Genomic DNA, 20,030 nt, shown 5'->3' on the forward strand with positions numbered 1-20,030 from the left:
CAGCCCACAGGCGTCCTCGATGGATCATTACCATGATCATGGCCATTTTTACCATAAATAAATACATACATAATATGATTGTACACCCTAACGTTTATGCACGCCATCACCATGGAATAAAGAAAGATAAAATAATATAAAATAATAGCGGATAAAGAATGATTCCAGTAATAAGAATAAGAACAACAATACAATAGGAGAATCATGAGCATATTAATCATTTAATGAGCTAATTAGATAGATTTACAAACTCACTCTTCTGATTACTAATTAGTAAAGTCGAGAGTAGAAAATAGGCTTTTTCTGTTTTTTTTACTCAACAAATCTTGAAATTTTGTTACTATATTTTTTTAAAACACTCTCATCTAAACAAAAACCAGTTATATGTAAATATATGTATGTATAATTGAATACTATTAATGTGCTCCTCGTTGTAGATGAAGTTGTTGGCTGGGGCTGGGAGGAGAAGCATATTCAGGAGGAGTTGTTGAAGAATATCTTCTTAATTATCCATTAATGATCTATTCTTGTTCTCGAATGCACGGCTCCGGATGATCCAGGCAGGATAGGATCATAAGATTTTGATCTAATGGAATAAATTAAGGAGAAATAGGAAAAAACAAAAAAGAGAATGACAGAAATCATTTGGCTTGAAGGGTACTCAATTTACGACTAATTAGTTTTAAGTTGGAATCTCGGATTTCCGTATATCACAACGATCGTGCCTTAATTGAGTATTGATCCTATATAAATTTTTGAGATTATGGGAGTATTGAATATCCCACGTTAGATATAATCTCAGGATTCTCTTATATTGGGATTCCCCTATCTTATAAGGGTGAAAGACTATTCTACTTACCAGCAATTGATTTTAAGTTGAAACTTCGGATTTCATCTTTAACATAAAGACAAAAATCATTTGGCTTGTTGACGTTGGATGTTGCTAGCACTCCCTCCCTCGTCCCAAACAACTGTTACTAATAGAGAGAGAAATATATATATTTATTTTTTTTTATTTGAATGATACGATAAAATAAAGCTAAGTGTATATTTATATATATATAATTAATTATTACCAAATTTTAAAATATTGCAGTGAATTTAAGATAAAAAAAAATATATATATCTTAAATAGTATCTGGGAACATTAATTATATGAAGTATAATTATATTAACTAGTTAGATCTCTGTTGTTTCCCATTAATTATTACTTAACAGAATAAATAAATCAATATTCCATCTTCCCCCTCGATGCTGTAATAATACTAATAAGAGAACAAATTACTTCGAGTCCCAATATAATAAAAATTAATTATTTTTTATTTTAATATAAGAAATTTATTAATTTTGGTCTCAATATAACTAATTTTAATTAATTTCAGTCAACCTCTAAAAAAAACTAGCGAAAAACGTGGACATAACGGAACTTACGTGGCATCCGCGTCAGCGTTTCCGCTAATTTTTTTAGAGGTGGAATTGAAATTAATTAAAATTAGTTATATTCTAACCGAAATTGATAAATTTTTTATATTGGGACAAAAGTGATTAATTTTTATTATATTGGAACTAAAAGTGATTTTTTCCATGATAATAATAATAATAATAATAAAAGAACAGGCAGCAGAGCAAGTCTCCCTGCAATGCAATGCATATATGCATATTCCATCCAGCATGTGTATATAATTAACTAATTTCCAAATCCAGCATAGATTATGAGCGAGCAGGCAATAAGCTGACGACATTGACAACCCTGTCCATTTATCTCCTTAATTTTTCCATTTCCATGTTGACTGTGCGTGCAGAAGAACACACACTAGCCAGCCAGGCAGGCAATTGTGCAAGTGTAGTTGAAAGAAGGAAGGAATCATTATTATTATTATTATTATTATTATTATTATTATTATTATTATTATTATGGTGCCAGTGGCAGTGTCGTCGTCATAGTAGTGTAGTGAAGATGAAGATGATGAGAACAAAATGGAATAGAATAAAATGGAATCGAGGCAGGGGTTCGCACGAACGGGATCGGATCATCGCCATCGCATCACATTCACGTGCTAATCTTATATGATGATGATGAGATCGGCAACTTGTATTATTAATTTGTTGCATTTGTTTGGATGTATGTATGTGTGTATGGTGACTGTTGTTGCGTGGTGGACTGGTGGTAATGGTAACACAAACACCAACTAGATGCCATGGGATCATCAATCTAATATTATCAAGACTATTCAATCAATCTCGTAAGACATGACCTGGTGGTGCGGGGCTTGGACGTCTAACCCGTAAAGTCATGGGTTCAAATCTTCGATGATGCCTAGTAAGGGATGATCTGATGGTGTGAAGGTTGGACGTGTGACCGTAAAATCATGAATTTAGTCGAAAAAAACAAATATCCATAGATTATTGAGTACTTGGCTACGAAAAAAAATATCCACACACACACACAAAAAAAAAAAAAAAAAAAAACACTGAAAATATGGTGTTTATATGTCAACAATTCTCTACTCTTGTCACATTAAGAAAAGAAAAGATAATAGCTCAAGAATTAAATAATAATTATGTCCTGTTAATATATTACAAAATTATTTATTTATTAAAACCGAAATAGTCCGAAAAAATTTCGAGCCTATTTTGAAACCATACCTATTTCGAGCCCTTTCTGTACCTGCAAATCAACCACTTTAACTAATACTATTAATTAACTACTTATTCATTGAGCTGTCTTGTGTCTGTAAAATGTCTCTCTCACCAGTGATCAAGAGGAACTACGGATCGGAATGCGAATCGGACCCTTCCTTCCATGGTCGCTATACAACTACTGGCGCACACATATACATACATGCGGAATCAAGACCGGATGAGAGAAGTGCTAATTTTTTAAGTTTTAAGTTTCAAAACTATCTTTATCCAATAATTTTATCACTATATTTTAAAAATTTTACAAAATATCAATTAAAAATTTTACAAAGCGACAGCATATTACTAGATGAATTTTATATTATATAAAATTAATAAATAATAAAAATATTTATTAAAAAAAATAGCTTTTAAAAATATAGTCTCTTACATATTGGTTAAAAAATTTTTGAAAATTCTTTTTTTAATTATTTTTTATTACTTTTTTGTTCATATGTATTTTTATAGTATTATGATATAAATTTTTTTATTATTCAAAATTTAAATTAAATTTAAAAATTACATAAATAGTCTTATCAATTTTTTAATTTATTTATTATTTTTTATATTATATATTATAAAATAAAAATTAAAAGGGGTAGGGTGGGAGACTCCCTTGCCCCCACATGCATGCATATATATTCTCCACTATCAGTGTACAATACATACACATGACCAAACAAAAGGCAAGAGACATATTTACTGCTACCATTTTCCATTATTAATTTATCAATAATCTACTACAGCAAGCTAGGCAGACAGCAGCAGGAGCTCGATCGACCGGCTAGGCAAAATTACACACTTTTTCTGAAGAGACCCAACACAAGAGACCCAACACCCCCAACAGTACGCGAACAACTAACGAGAATTATATGAAGATAAATATATTATACTACATATATATATATATATGGGGATACAAGCACGCAATGCAAGCAACCAAGCGAAGCAGCAGATAGTGGATGCGCATCCCGATATGCCAAAAGACGGCAGCAGCAGACGACGTCCAGGTCGGAAGCAAACATACATATATATGCATACACTACTCGTTAATTTGTTCGGATATGGATGGGTGGGCGGACATTATTTATGATTCGAGTATATTCGTATATATATATATATATATATATGAATTAATTGAGAGCGGATGATCTGGCCGGTTTGGTCCTGTACTTGGACTCGTCGATGGGAATGCCCTCCTCGGCAGCTCGCTCCCCACCGGACTTCTCTGCGGTGCTGAGGCCCCCCTTCCGGCCCATCTCCTGGTACCCCTCCCTCCCTATCTGCTCCTTGCGGGTCTGCCCTCCCCGGCTACCTATCTCCTGGTACCCTTCCGTCCCCAGCTGCTGCTTCCGAGTCTGCCCGCCTCGGCTCCTGCCTGCGTTAACCAATCACTCAAACTCAAACCATTATATAAGTACAGCTCACACCACTTCTGCACTCCATGCATCTTCTAGCGAGCCAGGGCCGAACCGAGCCGAGCCGGCGTAGCCCCACCCATCCCCCACTAAGAATATTATATTAATTATATTCATTAAGTTATTAATTAGTAGAGCAGCAGCATCAACAACAGTAGTGTTAAGTATTATTAGATGATGATGATAATAATAGCACGTAAATTTATGATAATTATATATATATATATATTGCCTTGAGCCAGATGCTCCTGGGCCTCCAGGCTCTTGCCGCCCGTGCCGCCGGGGATAACTGTCTCCCCCTGCCGCGCCCTGGCGTCCAGCTCGGCGCGCTCCTGTGCCGTTGCCATTAATTGATGATGTTTAATGAATGAAGTCTCTCTCCAACCTGCTAATTACTACTAAAGCTTGCTTCTTTTTTTTTTTAATCTCTTATCTCCCAGATCTATCTAGCAACAAAGACTAGCTAGCTAACTTAAATGTAAAAATTTGAGTGATCGTTGATGATACGACGCAGAGAGGAATAAGCAACCAAGCACTTGGGTTGCATGTATTAGGTAAAGATATATAATTTAAATTTGTGCCCGGGTGCGGAATTTATTTGATCAATAACCATATCATATGACAACCTAAGAGTAGAGGAGTAAATTGAATTGAATGGAATGGAATAAATACAATAATAAAAACACGCGCACACTATTATAATGAATGCGAGGAAGAGGCGAGAGGCATGCATGCAGCACGACACGTGTAGCTGACGCGGCCAAAGAGGCACCTTCACAGCGACACGCAAGTGCATACTCAGACGCCCACGACACGACGACGCGACCGACTACTACTACTACTACTAATATCTGTGCTGTGCTGTGCATGACATCACTAACACATCATCGCATCACGTGAGGAGGGAGGGAAGGAGGATCCGATCCGCTCTACTACTAGCCTGTTCTACTCTCTCTCTCACCTTAGCTTGGCACGAACAACAAGCCGGCCCATCCCAGGCCCATCACATAATTTTTCTTATTTTTGTTGTTAGGCCGGCCAGCCGGCCGTGAAAGAGCATCAAAGGTAAGTCCATCCGGCATGGCACGTGGCATTGGCATGGGCATGGGCGGAAAAAGGAGTGATACCCAATACCAATAGGCCCTTGACTCAATCCTCTACCCTACCATTCTACCGCCAACAATCAAGTGAGAAATGACATGAACCCACCCTACCCACTTCCATGAATACAAAGAACATTAACAAGAACACCATTCACCTGCTGTTTTCAGGCACATGATTCACAATACCATTTGATTGATTGATTGGGTCTCAAAACGTTTCATTCTGGAAAATCCCCAGGAAAGTAGCAGCAAGTAGTAGGAAAGCAACACTCCCAACATCAACCTCGCAATACAATCTCACCCCTCATGCCTCAAAAATATGACATGAAAGGATCACACCGTCTAAAATGCTCTTCTTGTGCTCGAGTGGAGGAGCGAGAGGAACCAATACCACTTCTCGAACTCAGGAGAAACAATTATGGAGAGAAACCAAACAAAACCAAAAGAACAACCTCTGTGGCAGCAGCAGCAGGACATCTCATCATCATTAACAAGTTCAAGGAACTTAAATATCTCACCTGTAAAACAAGGTTGATAACACAGTCAACTTTCACATATGCATCCATACTTCACACAACAACAGGAACAACAAACATATGGATGGGTGTACTACAATTGCTAAAATTTATGGTCAACAGAATGTGTTTCGCGTGTGTGCATAAGGAACCTCTTGCAACCGGCAACGGCACCTTCTGCAGAACCAATACTATGTTGCAAACAAAATAAAACAGCTTACCCTCTTTCTCATTACAAAGGACTCACATGAATGCCCAGCAGCCCCTCACACCACCACCAACACAATTATCTGTTGCCAGTTGACACTGGCACTTCATCTTCATGGCATATTCAGTGCCTGTTTCAATTGCGCCAATGCGGCAGGATGCATTCTAGAAATGGCAGAATTAAATAATTCACCATGGAGAGCAGAACATGTCTGAAGATTGTCCTTCACTGAATTCTCTAGCGAAATCTGGTTTATTGGATCAGATAATTTGATCTGAAACAGAGAAAATTAATAATTGACCAAAACTTCTTGTGCAGATTTACAAAATTCAGAAGCAGGGCACCTGTCTTCTCCTGTATTCTTTGCTGGGTACCTGAAGCCTGCTGGACTGCATATTGTCACTACTGGTCACCGACAAATTGATATTGCAAATATGAGGTCATTGTGCATGGATATTTAGAAAATATGAAACTAAAAAATTATCTGCCATAACAACAATGCTATCAGAGTAAACCTTGATTCTTCATCTGTTTCTTCGTTCCCACCCAAAATTATGCTGGTGCATGCACTGTCAAAAACAAAAAATGCCATTATTATGAAATTGTAAAAGTCAGTTATATAATAAGGATAACTCATGTAAGTTGATGATGTACCTCAGGATCTGATCAAGCTTATCAAGCACTTGAGGCAGCCTGAAAGTCAAAATAATAGATAGAGCCAGGCCCAATATTTTCCTTTGCGTCGAAATCACAAAATCAACCTACACAAATGTCAAAGAGTAAACCTGCTATATTAACATAGTCTGGAGAGTCAGGATCAGTACACAGTCAGTGCTATTAGTTAAAATGTTACAGCAGACTTGAGTCAAATTATCCACTTCCCAATTGTAAGCAAGGCACCCAAATAATCTTTAAAAAAGGGTTTAAATCAGTACTTAACAATGAAAAATTACCTTCACAAGCCTTAGAGAGTGTAAGAAAACAAATTACTATCTAAAAGACGGTAGCATGTCATTTGACAAGCTTAGGTGATCAAGCATTTGCCCGAAATATAGACATCTCAATGAAATCATAAGGATTGTAAAGGACTATTTCCAAAGAAAGGAGAGGGAATCATATACCAGTGACTTGTGAAGATCAGCATATTTATATCCGGTGGATGGAGAACAATCACAAAGATAATGCATAACAATACTAAAATACTAGGAGATGCTTCACCTTATCCACCCATATATCAACCAGGCAAAGTAGTATATTTTCATCAGTTGGGACGCCATTATTCTGGAGATGCACTAATAGTGATGGCTCCGATGTCATTTGTGCAAGATAATTAGTATTCATGACCAAAATCCTGGCAAGTATGGCTGCTGAAGTTGTTTTGACAGCTGTCTTGGAAGGGTCATGATCATCTCCTCCACTCAAGCATATGCCAATTAATTTCTATCAACACATTACAGGTTGAATTTCAAAATTCAAAATCGGTATATCAGAAAATCCTCTACAGCCACTTAAAAAATCTTCTTGGGCATTGAGAGAACAGAAAGGCTATTGACCTGTATGGTGGGGGTGATTAATTGAGGCACTTCTGCAGGAAAACACTGAAATATCACAAAAAGAGACATGTTATTTTACTCAACACAAACTAACAGAAGAATCCCATGCAACTCATCTTAAAGAAAATGAAATGGATTTGATCGCCCAATATGGGGAATAGATGCCCTGCATGTAAAGTTCAAGTCTTATGAAACAATATCCGGGAGTATTGCAGCAGCTAAAAATCATTATTCACATGGAACATCACTCTGCACATAAACTGCAAACAGAATGGCCTTAATACCGTAAATATGAAATTGAAGGTTAACATCCTGCTGTTCAGTGAATTATAGCTTTAGCTATGCAGCACTGAGTCCAAAGTAAAATACCTGAACTAGAACATCAACGATTGGCAGAATTGATCGCAGCCCTCTGTTATTGACATTACCAACAACCAAATCAAGAACCCTTGCAAAAGTTGATGCATGCATATTGAGAAACTCTAACCCACCAAGAAGAATGTAACCTTCAATGATACTTGCAGCTACCTATGGATCAAGTTGGACAATAATTGCCATGAACTATGTTTTTGAAAAGGAACAAAGAAAAGAAAATGCAACTGCAAATAGACTTTCTCCATACATCTAGGTGATCAAAACTTCTATCCAGGATTTCCACTAGACATGGAAAAAATTCCAACAGCTGAGGCACCATTGAAGTAGCATTGGAAACAGTAGCTTCCCATAACTGCTTGGAAAGATACAGGAGAAGATTCATTTTTGACAGTTAAGAGTTTCCGCAATCCAATATATAATGCCAACAACTCGTGCCTACAGACCTGCATGCTATCCTCCAAAAGTTCGTCAGGGCTATGTATATTAAGCACACTTCGTAAAATAGGCAGAAGCATGTTGTAACAGATCGGCGACTGATAACCAAGTGCAACTACAAAGTTCTTCAGGGCTGTAAGCAGTTGAATCTGCAAAAGGCTCTCACCAGACCATTCTTCCCACGCCTGTTATAATATCCTGGTAAATACTAATAAATATATTGTATCTTCTATATCTCTTGACTTCTACAGCCTAGAATCAATTAGAGAAACATGTCTTCTAGAACTTGATATGCTCCTTATTACTATAATGCGACATATCATTCCACTGTGAAATTGAAACAGGTGTTTGAAAAAATAAAAAGGAAAAAAAATAAAATAAAATCTAAAGATCTTTTCTTCTAACGTTCTGCAACTTGAGTATATATAGCATAACTGTGTTAAAAGCCAATAAATCACATGTTTCCTACAAGAAAACCATTTTCATAAATAAGCACAAAATGCAGTACCTTCCTCAAAAATTGTTCCAACTTGTTTGCATAAGGAATAACCTCAGTGAGACGAGCTATGAGACAAGAAATAATATTCAACACCTGAACCTGAAGATGAATTGAGAAGTATGTTAATCAATTATTTTGGCCTTGTAGGTTGCAGGGGATGGGTATGGTAACTAAGGGCACACAATGCATAGGAAACATCAAACATAATAGGAAATGAATTAAGGAAAGAGAAGAAAAATGAGAAAACAGTAGACTAGACTATCAATCAGTTTAGTTTTAGAATCAGTACCAAACCCTAAACCACTTCCGGAAAATAAATATCTAATGCCACCTTATATATATATATAAACATCTATCATATATATATATATATACATATATATAGTGTCGTCTTATACAATGTACTAACTTATGGTGGACTGGTATTAGGCTCACTCAAAAAGCCCTAAACCACAGTATGTGAAATAACTAAAGATTTCATTTTGTAAAGTTGGGACCAGAGGCAGTGTAACACCCCGGCCGGCTCAAACCGGAGCGTCACTGCCACGCCACACCGGAAGGCCCGTTCATCAACCAACGAGTCCTACGTTGTGGCGCTAAGGCTTAAATAATAAATACCAACAACTAATATGAACTTGGAATTAAAGAGCACCGGTTTATCATTTAAATAAATAAAGTTCGAATCAAAAACATAAATTGGAAATAGTTCAAAAGGCATTAGTCTTTAAACACAATCAATGAATTTCAAAACATTTTAGAAGGTAAGGTAGTTCTAATTCCCCCGGATGGATCATATGACGTGAATGCATCACTTAGGCATGACAGAAGCATGATCACCTACAAAAAGAATCGTAAGAAGTGGGTCAACACAACGGTTGAGTAAGCGCAATTAATCGAAGATAAATTAATACAGTATAATGCCACAAAATCATTTGAAGAAGATAGTCGAATAAAATGACACGTATCACATAAGGGGAACTCACACACACGAGTCTTTTAGCGTTTCCCTTATACCTCCTTTTCATTCTCAAATAATAGCGATGAGTACATCACGAAGAAAACTCCACTAGGCCTTAATCAGGGCCGGCTCGACCCGGTTTTCCAACCTTATTACTTCGTATGACACGTCACATAATTTCACATAACAAACACAGGGTCACAACCCTCAAAGGAAACTCCACAATGTGTACATAAGAGTTCGAAATCCAAAGTACACGTAAATCAATTTATTATTAGTTTGCGAGGGGCGTCATGCCGCCCACAACCCTCTAGTCTCCAATATAACATACCAAGAGGGGATTGTACGCAATCCATCCCTCCATCACGGATGACGGTCTAAAGACCTTTCCATCGTGAATGACGGGCACCTCGGAATCACCCTAATAGGGAACCCGCCATCTCGATCCCTCGACCTAGCCCATTCGGGATTTAGTTCAAGGTTAGCTAGTTATCCTAAAATACCGGTATACCCTCACGTGTTTGCAAGGCACAGAGGTGGAAGGCTATGCCTTATCATCCAAACAATCGACGAGTTGAGTGGACTCGACGGGTAGTTTCAATTACTAATTTGACCAAATACTCAACATGCTCTTAGGCAAATTTCAAAAAGAGTGTTTTAAACTCAAAATATTCCAATTGTCAACATTTAACCATGCAAAGTAGGATATTAGACCCAACAAGTTCGTTATGATCTCACTTTATTTCGCCAAATAAATATTCGAAAAATATTTCAATCACAATAGGCATGGTCTAATTCAAAAAATGATAATATTTAAATATAATCGTCAATCTTTTTCCAAAAACCATAACTAGGTTAGGGCAAAACTAGAGTTTTAAACCCTTCCCATAAATTCTACGATTTTCAATTTAAAATTCAATAATAACCTTCACGTAAGCCTTAGATGGCATTATAATCAACTTTCTAGAAAAAATTGGCAAAACCTAACATTTTTAGGACAAACCCATTTGACAATAATTTTGAAAAATATCAATACAAGGGGTCTAGGGATTAGAACATATCAATCTATCTAAGATTAATCCCACTTACTTCAAGAAAAAGGACCAAAAGGAAGAATTTTGGAGAAGAAGAATCCCCAAGGAAGAACGAGGGTTGGCGGCGGCGGCGTGATGGCTGCTGCTGCTCCTTTTCTTTTTTTTTATATTTTATTTTATTCTTTTATTTAACATAAAATACTTAGCCCTTTATTAATTATTTTATTCTACTTTAGCCCAAACTCAATTTTTACTTCTAATTTAAACCCAACTCTTTAATTTATTACACTAAAAGACCAAAATAAATTATGCCCAAAATAAAATTTTTCCGACTCCGGCAAACTTCCGGCGATTATTTTACGGGGTATTACAGGCAGGCTTCTGTTATGGAGAATCACTCTTTTACATTTCAGCTCGTGCATGCTACTGCTTGTCTTGCTAAATTAGTTTGGTTATGCATCTGAGCTACAGTGGGCTTGTCACCGATTTTGACTTCGTTTATTTTTCCCGGGTATGCGCGGCGTAAATGTAAATATATTCTTTCTGGTATATATACACTTTCATCTTTCCAATAATAAAAAAAAAAACTAAAGGCAAGACAACAGAAAGGGCAAAATCTGATCTATAAACAGCCCTTCTGGAAAGGGGAATAGTGCTGTACTTTGGAGGTAAACTAACCTGAGAGATCATGTCACATTAAGGTTGATTATGGTAAAATAGTGTTAGGCTTGTGCTTAATGAGCCCTTAACCACAGTATATGTAAAATAACTAAAGTCAAGATGACAGAATGGATAACATGTCATCTTGAAATAATCCGTCAGGAAAGAGGAATAGCTCAGTATTTTGGAGTTAAAACTAAACATACATTTACATAATGTCACATTAAGGCATACAACAACTACAACAACAACAAAAAGGACAATGATTAACTCTAGAGTACACTAAACAAAATATGCATCCAATATGTTTGATACCATGAGTCAAAACACAATAATTTTATAACACTCCAGCTATATATTAGTTCCACTCCCAGACAGATAGATAGTAAAACACGTCGTTACAGTATAATAAGTGGTTGGTATTCATCACTTTTATCGGTATGATAGTAGCAAATACTATGCAGTTTCATTGACACAACTTAATTATATTTATACCACTATCAAAATTTTTACATCACTAAAGAAAGTCAAAATCAACAATGATGTCAAAGAAAAACTATTTACCAAATTAAAATTCTATTGGAGCAGGAGCTAAATTATTCATATAGAAAGAAAACATTAAACAATTATTAATTAATTTATTTTAACTTTTGAATGGTATTCAATGGTTGTGGACGGCTACTAAGAAATAAAATAGATAAGCCCATCAATAACTACCATCTACAATCTGAAAAATGGGATTCGTAAGAGGCACAAAGGTACTGTAAATTACCTTTGAATCAAATTCCTGGACTTCTTCTAAGAGTTTGAAACATGAATCCCAACATATTGGAAGAAGATCCGCAAATTCCTGCTCTGAGAAATTTGCATCTTCAATATGGAAATAAAGAGATCGTGATGCTGCAAGCTGAAACAAAGAAATATCCTCAACAGCAACACGACCAGGTATGCTTAAACAAATTCTAACAGAACACATCATACCCTAACACAAAGGTCTTTCTCCTGAAGCAATTTCATCAGAGCACAATATACAGGTTGTCTCATGTCATCTTTAATCTGCGAAACAAGTCAAAAAAAAATTAAAAAAAATCAGGAATCATATTCTGAGCCATAAATCTACTAATCCCATAGCCCCACCTCATGTTTCAGGTACAAAAACAGTGTAGCTGATAATCTTTAGTGTGGAAGGTATTACAATCATTTATAATTTGTCCGCACCATAAACTTGATTTAAAATATTTGACGTGTTATTAATTTCTTTTAACCATAAATTTGATGTAAATCTTTGGCATGCTATTTATGTGTGTTTGTTTGAGGGTTTGGGTTTTGAATAATAAATTTTGAATTTGAATAGTTATTAGAGAATTTTGAATAGCAGAAAATCTCCAAAATCCCCCAAAACAAACACAGTTAAAATCTTTGAAATTATAAATATATTTGATTGAGCCTAGAGCTAATAGCATGTGAACATAAATTTCAGCTGGACTGAACAGAAACTATATGCCCAACATGCTACTAGTACTAGTGAGTCAAAACTCTTGTTACATGTATCTACTTGATATATACAGCCAATGTTACATCGATCTGGTGTGATTGGACCACTTGTGATTTTATTGCCAGCAATGCAATCCAATCACCTCTGAAAAAAATAGATGAACGGCATACTATCCCCATGCATAATTCATGCATGGTATAAAGTGTTCATTTATTTATTAGTACAAAATGCATTAGAAACAAAAATTTCTTCAGGTCTCCATGGTTAAAACAACCATGTATAACTTTGATCCTGGTCAAACATCTCTTTTATATACTCATACAAGAATTTAGCTTCTGATATTTGCTCTATTTAGGAGGGGGAAATTTCAAAATGAAGTGCATAAGTGGAGAATTTGAAGAATATGAAAATATAAAAGTTTATGAAATGTTAACTTTTCTAGGCTATATGCAAAAAAAAAGGGGCAGAGTTCATTGTACCTCTGAAACCCACTGCCCCAAAATCAATGCAACTTTCCTATGTATGATCTGTGTGTTTGGATGATCATTTGTGAGTTCAACAGATAATGCACCATTGAACCTACATAAGAGAAAAAAATGTATGGAATGAAAAATAGAGCACAAACAGAGCTACAGACTAAAGTAGAAACATTACACAAGCACTAAACAAAATAGATACATCAAGATAACCATGAGCACAAGCACTAACAATGTACAGAATGAAAAATAGATGCGTTTCAATTGTGGCAACATTGAAATGCATCTTGATCCAACTGTTATTATATTGAAACGTAAGAATAAGCTCACCAGTCTCCAAAGCTCAAATAATTTGAAAGTTCATAGTAAACATAGGCAGCAGCACCATAAGCAGCCTCCTTTAGAAGGAAGGAAGGACTTATTTCACTAACAGAAGGAGGGCAACCATTCATTGCTTCTTGAAGAATGGAAACCACAACAGGTCCTAGCAGCTGAAAATTGCAAGATAACCATGAGCAACATACAGCCATTTCCAAATGTAGAAATATTCAATTAAAGACAATGCAAGATTCATAATGCTGTAAAGTCGCCTACTTGGCTTTGATTCTCAAATAGAACAATGTATAGAGCTTCAGCACAAGGCCTTAATCTCTCTGACCACAAAACTGAATCCTGCTCATGATGAAAAGACTCAGGATGCTGGTACCATTCTTCTATATCACTAGCCGTTAAAACAAAGTACCTACATAAGGAGTAACAACAGCATTTACAGAAATCCCAAAAAATCAAAGCTGGGCAAAAGAAGGAAATATTATCCCGTCAAATTCAAAATTAGTAGCATAATTAGGCATCCCATGGATGCAGATTATTCAATTTCCTGTACAAAAAATGCCAACTGAGATCAGGTCATAGATTTCCATCAATCCACTCAGAAGGGATAAAAATTATAAAATTTCAGATACAAAACAAGCTCCTTAGAAACATTTTCAGGCTACCACTTTAAATTATACTATATGCCATTATACACATAGTACAAGACTCAAGAATGTATTAACAGTGTCAATACATCTACCCATCACATGGGAAAACAAGATGACACAATCAATTCCCTTCACCAGATTCAAAGATTGGATGCTAGATACTATCAATGACAATAATACCATCAAAACTTAAATTAAGTTTCTGGAGACAGTAATCCTGTTACAAGTAAATGGTAAAGGTACGATGGCAGGAAAATACCGAGGGTAGAAAACAAGGGACTAAAACAGAGGAATAAAGTGTAATGATTAGCACCAGATAGCATTATGATTAACTGGATTAGATAAGTAAGAAGATCTGAAGCTACATAGCTTTGTTCTCACCTCCTAATCAGTACATTACACAGAAGCACCACACGCTCATTAGGAAGCAAGGAAGCCAACACACCAGCAACAGCGCTAGATACACTCTTCTTCATCTCTTGAATGGTAATGCGGTTATCATCCATAACACGACCAGTCATGATTGGTTTGTATTCTTTACATTCCAGAACAGATTTCACCATTGACATACATTGAATCAAAAATGCCTCATATGAAGACATATCTGCCTCAGGATTTGTGATCTTATTTAAGCAGAAATCAACAATGGGACAAAGAACACTTTTGTCACCAAATGAGTAAGGATGCCTACGCTGAATTGCAATTAAAATCTTCATAAATTTGGTACATGCTTTCTTCAGGAAAGACCAAAATTTCGGCTGTTTCTCTTGAAAAGAAAAAACTGCATGTAGATTGTAGGTTAGAATTACCTATCCACTATAAATACACACAAGAAATTCACAACAACAAAACATATCTCTTTCAAATCAAACTTGAACTAAGATCTTAATGATTTCCCAACAAGCCAAGACCCACTGGTATCAAATTATAACTGATCAATGTTTGAGCACATCAAACATGACAGTGCAAGTTACAATGTGTGATGTAAACAATTAATATGGATTCATGAAAGGCAGTTTATAATAAACAGATCTTTCAGATCTGGCATGAAAGAAACAACCACATGCCGAAGTTGTAAAACTGAAAACTGAATAAGTATCTTACAATATGGAAGAAAAGATTGGATGGCATCCAACATGGCAGGACCAACCTTCTTGATAGGTTGCACTTCCTAAATATCAACGTAACTTCATCAATGCTACCAAGTCATTTTAATCATAAATAAACACAGCATAATTTTCCAAAAGGAGGATGGTAACGAATTTAATTTAGGCCTGTTTGAAAACAGACGTTTACCTGTATAGAAATTGCATCACTTGGGAAACCAGAAACTATTAGTTGACGTATGATCTTCGAGCACAGAAAACATCTTTCACAGGTTAAGTAGATATCATCATGATTCAAGTCAGAAGCATCTTGAGCAAGGATTGCAAAACCATGTAATATATTCTGAATGTCATTCTGCCAGAGGTGCCAGCAGTATTCAAAGAATTGAGATGCAATCTGCCAAGTGAACACAAACATACCCAATCAAGAAGTTCATGTATCTATTATGTCAGACATCAGCTTATCATATAGTCAACTAATGGCTTCATATACAAGTATCAATAAGAAATACATATTCACCTCGGCAAATGTCCGTTGATCAGAAGTAAGTCTTTTAGTTGATAGTTCCTTCAAAGTGCGAAAAAGAATCATGCATATTCTCTGTGAAGATAACGTATCGGCTGACTGAAGTTGCTGTGCTAATACAGAAAACAAGTCTGGCCTGTATACCAAGTCACAAAGTCAAACACATGGCGACTATATAATAATATTGATTTCCATGCTAAATAAAATCATGCATAAGGTGTCATTTTCACTGTTACGGAACCAACTTGCAACCACATCTAGCGTCTAGAAAAACAGAAAGTGGAACAGTCCAGGGCAAAAATGACAAAGTACACATCTCCATGGGAAAAAGCCTTTTCTAATCTGGTGCCAATTTCACTAATATTATTATTTATTATTATTAATTTTATTTTTATTTATTTATTTTTTTGAATTTACCATGGAATGCAAGAAATACAAATGAAATTTTCTTTGATGTTGGTATGTTGCTATTGTTCAAATTCCAAACAAGGTCCCAAAACTACTGCGCATAAATGTGCTTGAACCTCTAAACCAGTAAAAAGTTTTTTCTAAAATCCAAATGTGCCACATCAAGAAAACGCAAACATAACCCATATTTGAATACAATGATGGAAGATGGCTCCATTACAGGTTTATTAAACTACTGGACAAATCAATCCTTGCCAGGCCCAAAAGACAAACTAACCATTTCAACAAAAATCACATAACATGACACTTCCATTGTGTGCTCTATTGCTCCAAACATTTTTAATATACCAGAAAGATAAATGTTATCTGACAAAGTTCCCTCAAAATGAGGCCATTAAATAAGGTAAGAATAGTACCATTCCCTTGGGTAATCGATGCGAGCAATTTTTGAGATCAGAACAGCCAATGTAAGAGCAATCTGTAACAACATTACATCTGTAAAACGTAAGGAGGGGAGCACTAGATGGTTATGGTTAGAAACGAAAAGGTTAGAATACTCTAAGCATGCGATCAAAAAAAAACTAAAAACAATAAAACAAGCATCAGTACTCCAGTAAAACATAGGTGACAGTACATTTAAGTGTATTCCGGTGAGGAAAATTCAGGCATTACCTGATAATTTTCTTCCCGTAGGTGTGACAACAATTTTTGTCTTAAATGCTGTTTTTCTTGAAGGTTTATTCCCCTGCAAAGCAAACAGTCAGATCTAGGATCAAAATATGTATCAGTCATTGCCCCAGGGATTATATTACAAAAACGTCATTCATTGCTTCACATTGGAAAAGAACATAAGTCACTGAAACCATAAATTAGACTTCAAAGGTTCTCTGATAAGTAAACAAGATAGTTACTGTAAGATGGTGTGAAGGGAAGGCTCCAGCAAATGGAAGAAGAAGAAGATGATGATACACGCAAAGAAGAAGGGGAAAAAATCACTAACGTAGAATCGCGCCTGTTCCTCCAGTAACGATTGATGCAGTTCTTAAAATATACGGAGGCCATTAATCTGACATCAGTCTGCGACACTAAATCGTTGGTTGTTATGACTTCCTGCAGCATATGGTCAAACAAATCGATTTTCTGCAAGTAATCATAATCAGAAACACGGATGGGTGACGACACGAACAAGAGTGTTACCATAAGGCAAGAACAAAAACCAGGTCTGGATTCCAATTGAGCAAGGGCATCCTCGGCAGGCTTTCGCACATTCAGATCGCCACTCAGGGAACTGGTGAGCAAGGTGTAGACAGTGGGCAAGTCTGAGACAGAGAGCGCCATTTCCGTAATCAAATAGAAAAAGAAAGAGATGCCCGCAAGGACAGAGAAAACGATTAAAACGAGTATGCCAACAATGGAAGATAGAGGTGGGGATGGTGTTGGAGAGAAAAGGAAAATCAAAAGAGGAGTTTAGGGTTTGGAGGAAGAGTGAGGATGGGTGGGTGGGTGGGTGTGAAGACAGTCCCCGCGGAAACAGACGGCGCAGCCGGAGATGGAGGAGTGAGTGCCTCAGGACTCACAAGTGAAGAGGATGGTCGTCAGTAGTCAGTCATGGGATGGATGAAATGGGCTTCCTCGTAAATCTCATCATACATATTCTGGCCTCCTGCGGTCATCCATCCGATCCAATTTCATTTCTTCTTTCCTATCAAAGAACAAGAAAAAGGGATGGTTGGTGTTAACCTATGAGTACGAAGACACGGGTTTAAAATTTAGATGTTTTCGAACTTTTTTATCACACAATTCGTCTAATGTTATCGTATTACGGTAGGATTAACCAATAAAAATATTAATTGTTTTTACCGTTAATATAATATAATATTCTGTATATATATATATGGGACAAGATCTATGTGTAATATTTATATATGTGTGTAATATTTATATATGTGTATATGATATGTATATTTATGTATAATTATATATATTAAGTTGGAGTGTACGAAATGCAACTGAGATAGATGTGATTGATGGGGTAAATTTCAAACATTCTCATTCACTTTTATATATATATAGGCAATCATAAATATATATTTATGGTTGTAAAATGAAACACATAATGTCGACGTAGGCATCCACGTTGTGTACACCAATATGACATGTGTACAACACTCTCTCTTAGATATTTTTATATAGGAAATGTGCTTCGTTAAAACCTTACTATGAAAAAATCCAATGGGAAAAAATTCTAGTGAAGGAAAAAAAGTACAATATTCCTATATTAATAAGCTCCCCCTATTTTGGACCTTATTTGATGTCTTTTACCCAACGCATTCCAATTTCTTGTACCAGTTTGTTGAATGTTGCAGTCGATAGCACTTTCGTAAATATATCTGCAAAATTTTCAAACGATCGAATTTGTTGCACATTAATTTCACCACTTTTCCGGAGATCGTTAGTGAAAAACAATTTCGGAGATATGTACTTTGTCCGATCGCCTTTAATATACCTTCTTTTTAATTGAGTTATACAAGCTACATTATCTTCAAATAATATTGTAGGAGGTAATATATCATCGGTAATCAAGCCACAATTTTTTTGAATATAGTGCGTCATGGACCTCAACCAAACGCATTCACGACTGGCTTCGTGAATTGGTAAAACCTCATCATGGTTTGAAGAAGTAGTTGTTATCGTCTGTTTAGCAGATCTCCAAGAGATCGCGGTTCCACCACAAGTAAATAAATAACCAGTTTGAGATTTTGTTTTGTGTGGATCAGACAGATAATCAGCATCAGAATAACCAATTAATTAATTTCGAGATTCATTCGAATAAAATAGACCGAGGTCATGAGTCCCCTGAAGATAACGGAAAATGTGCTTGATACCATTCCAATGGCGCTTTGTGGGGGATGCGCTAAACATGGTTAGTAGACTTATTGAAAAAGATATATCTGGCCTAGTACAATTTGCGAGGTACACTAATGCGCCAATAGCGCTGAGATATGGTACCTCGGGGCCAATTATTTCTTCATTTTCTTCTCTTGGCCTAAATGGATCTTTACTATGATCAAGGGATCTAACCATCATTAGTGTACTCAGAGAGTGAGATTTATCCATGTAAAATTGTTTTAATACCTTTTGGGTATGTGTGGATTGATGGATAAATATTCCATTGTTCATATGATCCACTTGTAATCCCAAACAATATTTTGTTTTTCCAAAGTCTTTGATCTCAAATTCTTTCTTTAGATATTCAACTGCAATTTGGATCTCTTTTGGAGTTCCAATTAAATTGAGATCATCATATATTGCAATAATGACAAAATTTGATCCATTTTTCTTTATAAAGACACATGGGCATATTGGATCATTAGTATAACCTTCTTTTATTAAACATTCGCTCAGACGGTTATACCACATTTGCCCTGATTGTTTAAGTCCATATAATGATTTTTTCAATTTGATGGAATATGATTCCCTTAGGTTTAATTTGTATGTTTCAGACATATTGAATCCCTTATGAACTTTCATATAGATATCAGTATCCAAGGAGACATAAAAATATGCAGTAACTACATCTAAAAGACGCATATCGAACTTTT

General features: G+C 35.9%; 2 protein-coding genes across 2 annotated transcripts; both read right to left on the reverse strand.

Moving 5' to 3' along the window:
• Positions 1–3,377: 3,377 nt before the first annotated feature.
• On the reverse strand, positions 3,378–4,718 carry LOC127239661 (protein SLE1). Its single transcript, XM_051257910.1, has 2 exons — positions 4,330–4,718; positions 3,378–4,057 (listed from the first exon to the last, which is right to left on the reverse strand). The coding sequence occupies exons 1-2, from the start codon at positions 4,442–4,444 to the stop codon at positions 3,813–3,815; spliced, it is 360 nt and encodes a 119-aa protein (XP_051113867.1). The 5' UTR covers positions 4,445–4,718; the 3' UTR covers positions 3,378–3,812.
• On the reverse strand, positions 4,490–18,112 carry LOC127239659 (uncharacterized). Its single transcript, XM_051257907.1, has 24 exons — positions 17,626–18,112; positions 17,429–17,538; positions 17,101–17,173; positions 16,845–16,906; positions 16,015–16,156; positions 15,685–15,891; positions 15,493–15,559; positions 14,770–15,169; positions 14,003–14,150; positions 13,739–13,899; positions 13,412–13,511; positions 12,419–12,493; positions 12,210–12,344; positions 8,795–8,884; positions 8,295–8,471; positions 8,099–8,203; positions 7,846–8,004; positions 7,477–7,521; positions 7,142–7,363; positions 6,578–6,684; positions 6,439–6,492; positions 6,268–6,328; positions 5,937–6,197; positions 4,490–5,718 (listed from the first exon to the last, which is right to left on the reverse strand). Exons 1-23 carry the CDS (start codon positions 17,764–17,766, stop codon positions 6,036–6,038), a joined length of 3,003 nt encoding a protein of 1,000 aa, XP_051113864.1. The 5' UTR covers positions 17,767–18,112; the 3' UTR covers positions 4,490–5,718; positions 5,937–6,035.
• Between the last annotated feature and the right edge of the window lie 1,918 nt (positions 18,113–20,030).

Source organism: Andrographis paniculata, unplaced genomic scaffold, assembly GCF_009805555.1.
Source record: "Andrographis paniculata isolate CXL003 unplaced genomic scaffold, ASM980555v1 Contig78END, whole genome shotgun sequence".
NCBI lineage: Eukaryota > Viridiplantae > Streptophyta > Magnoliopsida > Lamiales > Acanthaceae > Andrographis > Andrographis paniculata.

Bases quoted from the DNA above. Each gene is read 5' to 3' on its own strand.
- LOC127239661 (XM_051257910.1), bottom strand. From the start codon at position 4,444: ATGGCAACGGCACAGGAGCGCGCCGAGCTGGACGCCAGGGCGCGGCAG. The intron at 4,058-4,329 runs GCAATATATATA...TGGTTAACGCAG, and splicing joins CCAGGAGCATCTGGCTCAAG to GCAGGAGCCGAGGCGGGCAG.
- LOC127239659 (XM_051257907.1), bottom strand. From the start codon at position 17,766: ATGGCGCTCTCTGTCTCAGACTTGCCCACTGTCTACACCTTGCTCACC. The intron at 13,900-14,002 runs GTAGGCGACTTT...TGCAATTTTCAG, and splicing joins TATTTGAGAATCAAAGCCAA to CTGCTAGGACCTGTTGTGGT. The intron at 7,364-7,476 runs GTCAATAGCCTT...ATGTGTTGATAG, and splicing joins TAATCACCCCCACCATACAG to AAATTAATTGGCATATGCTT.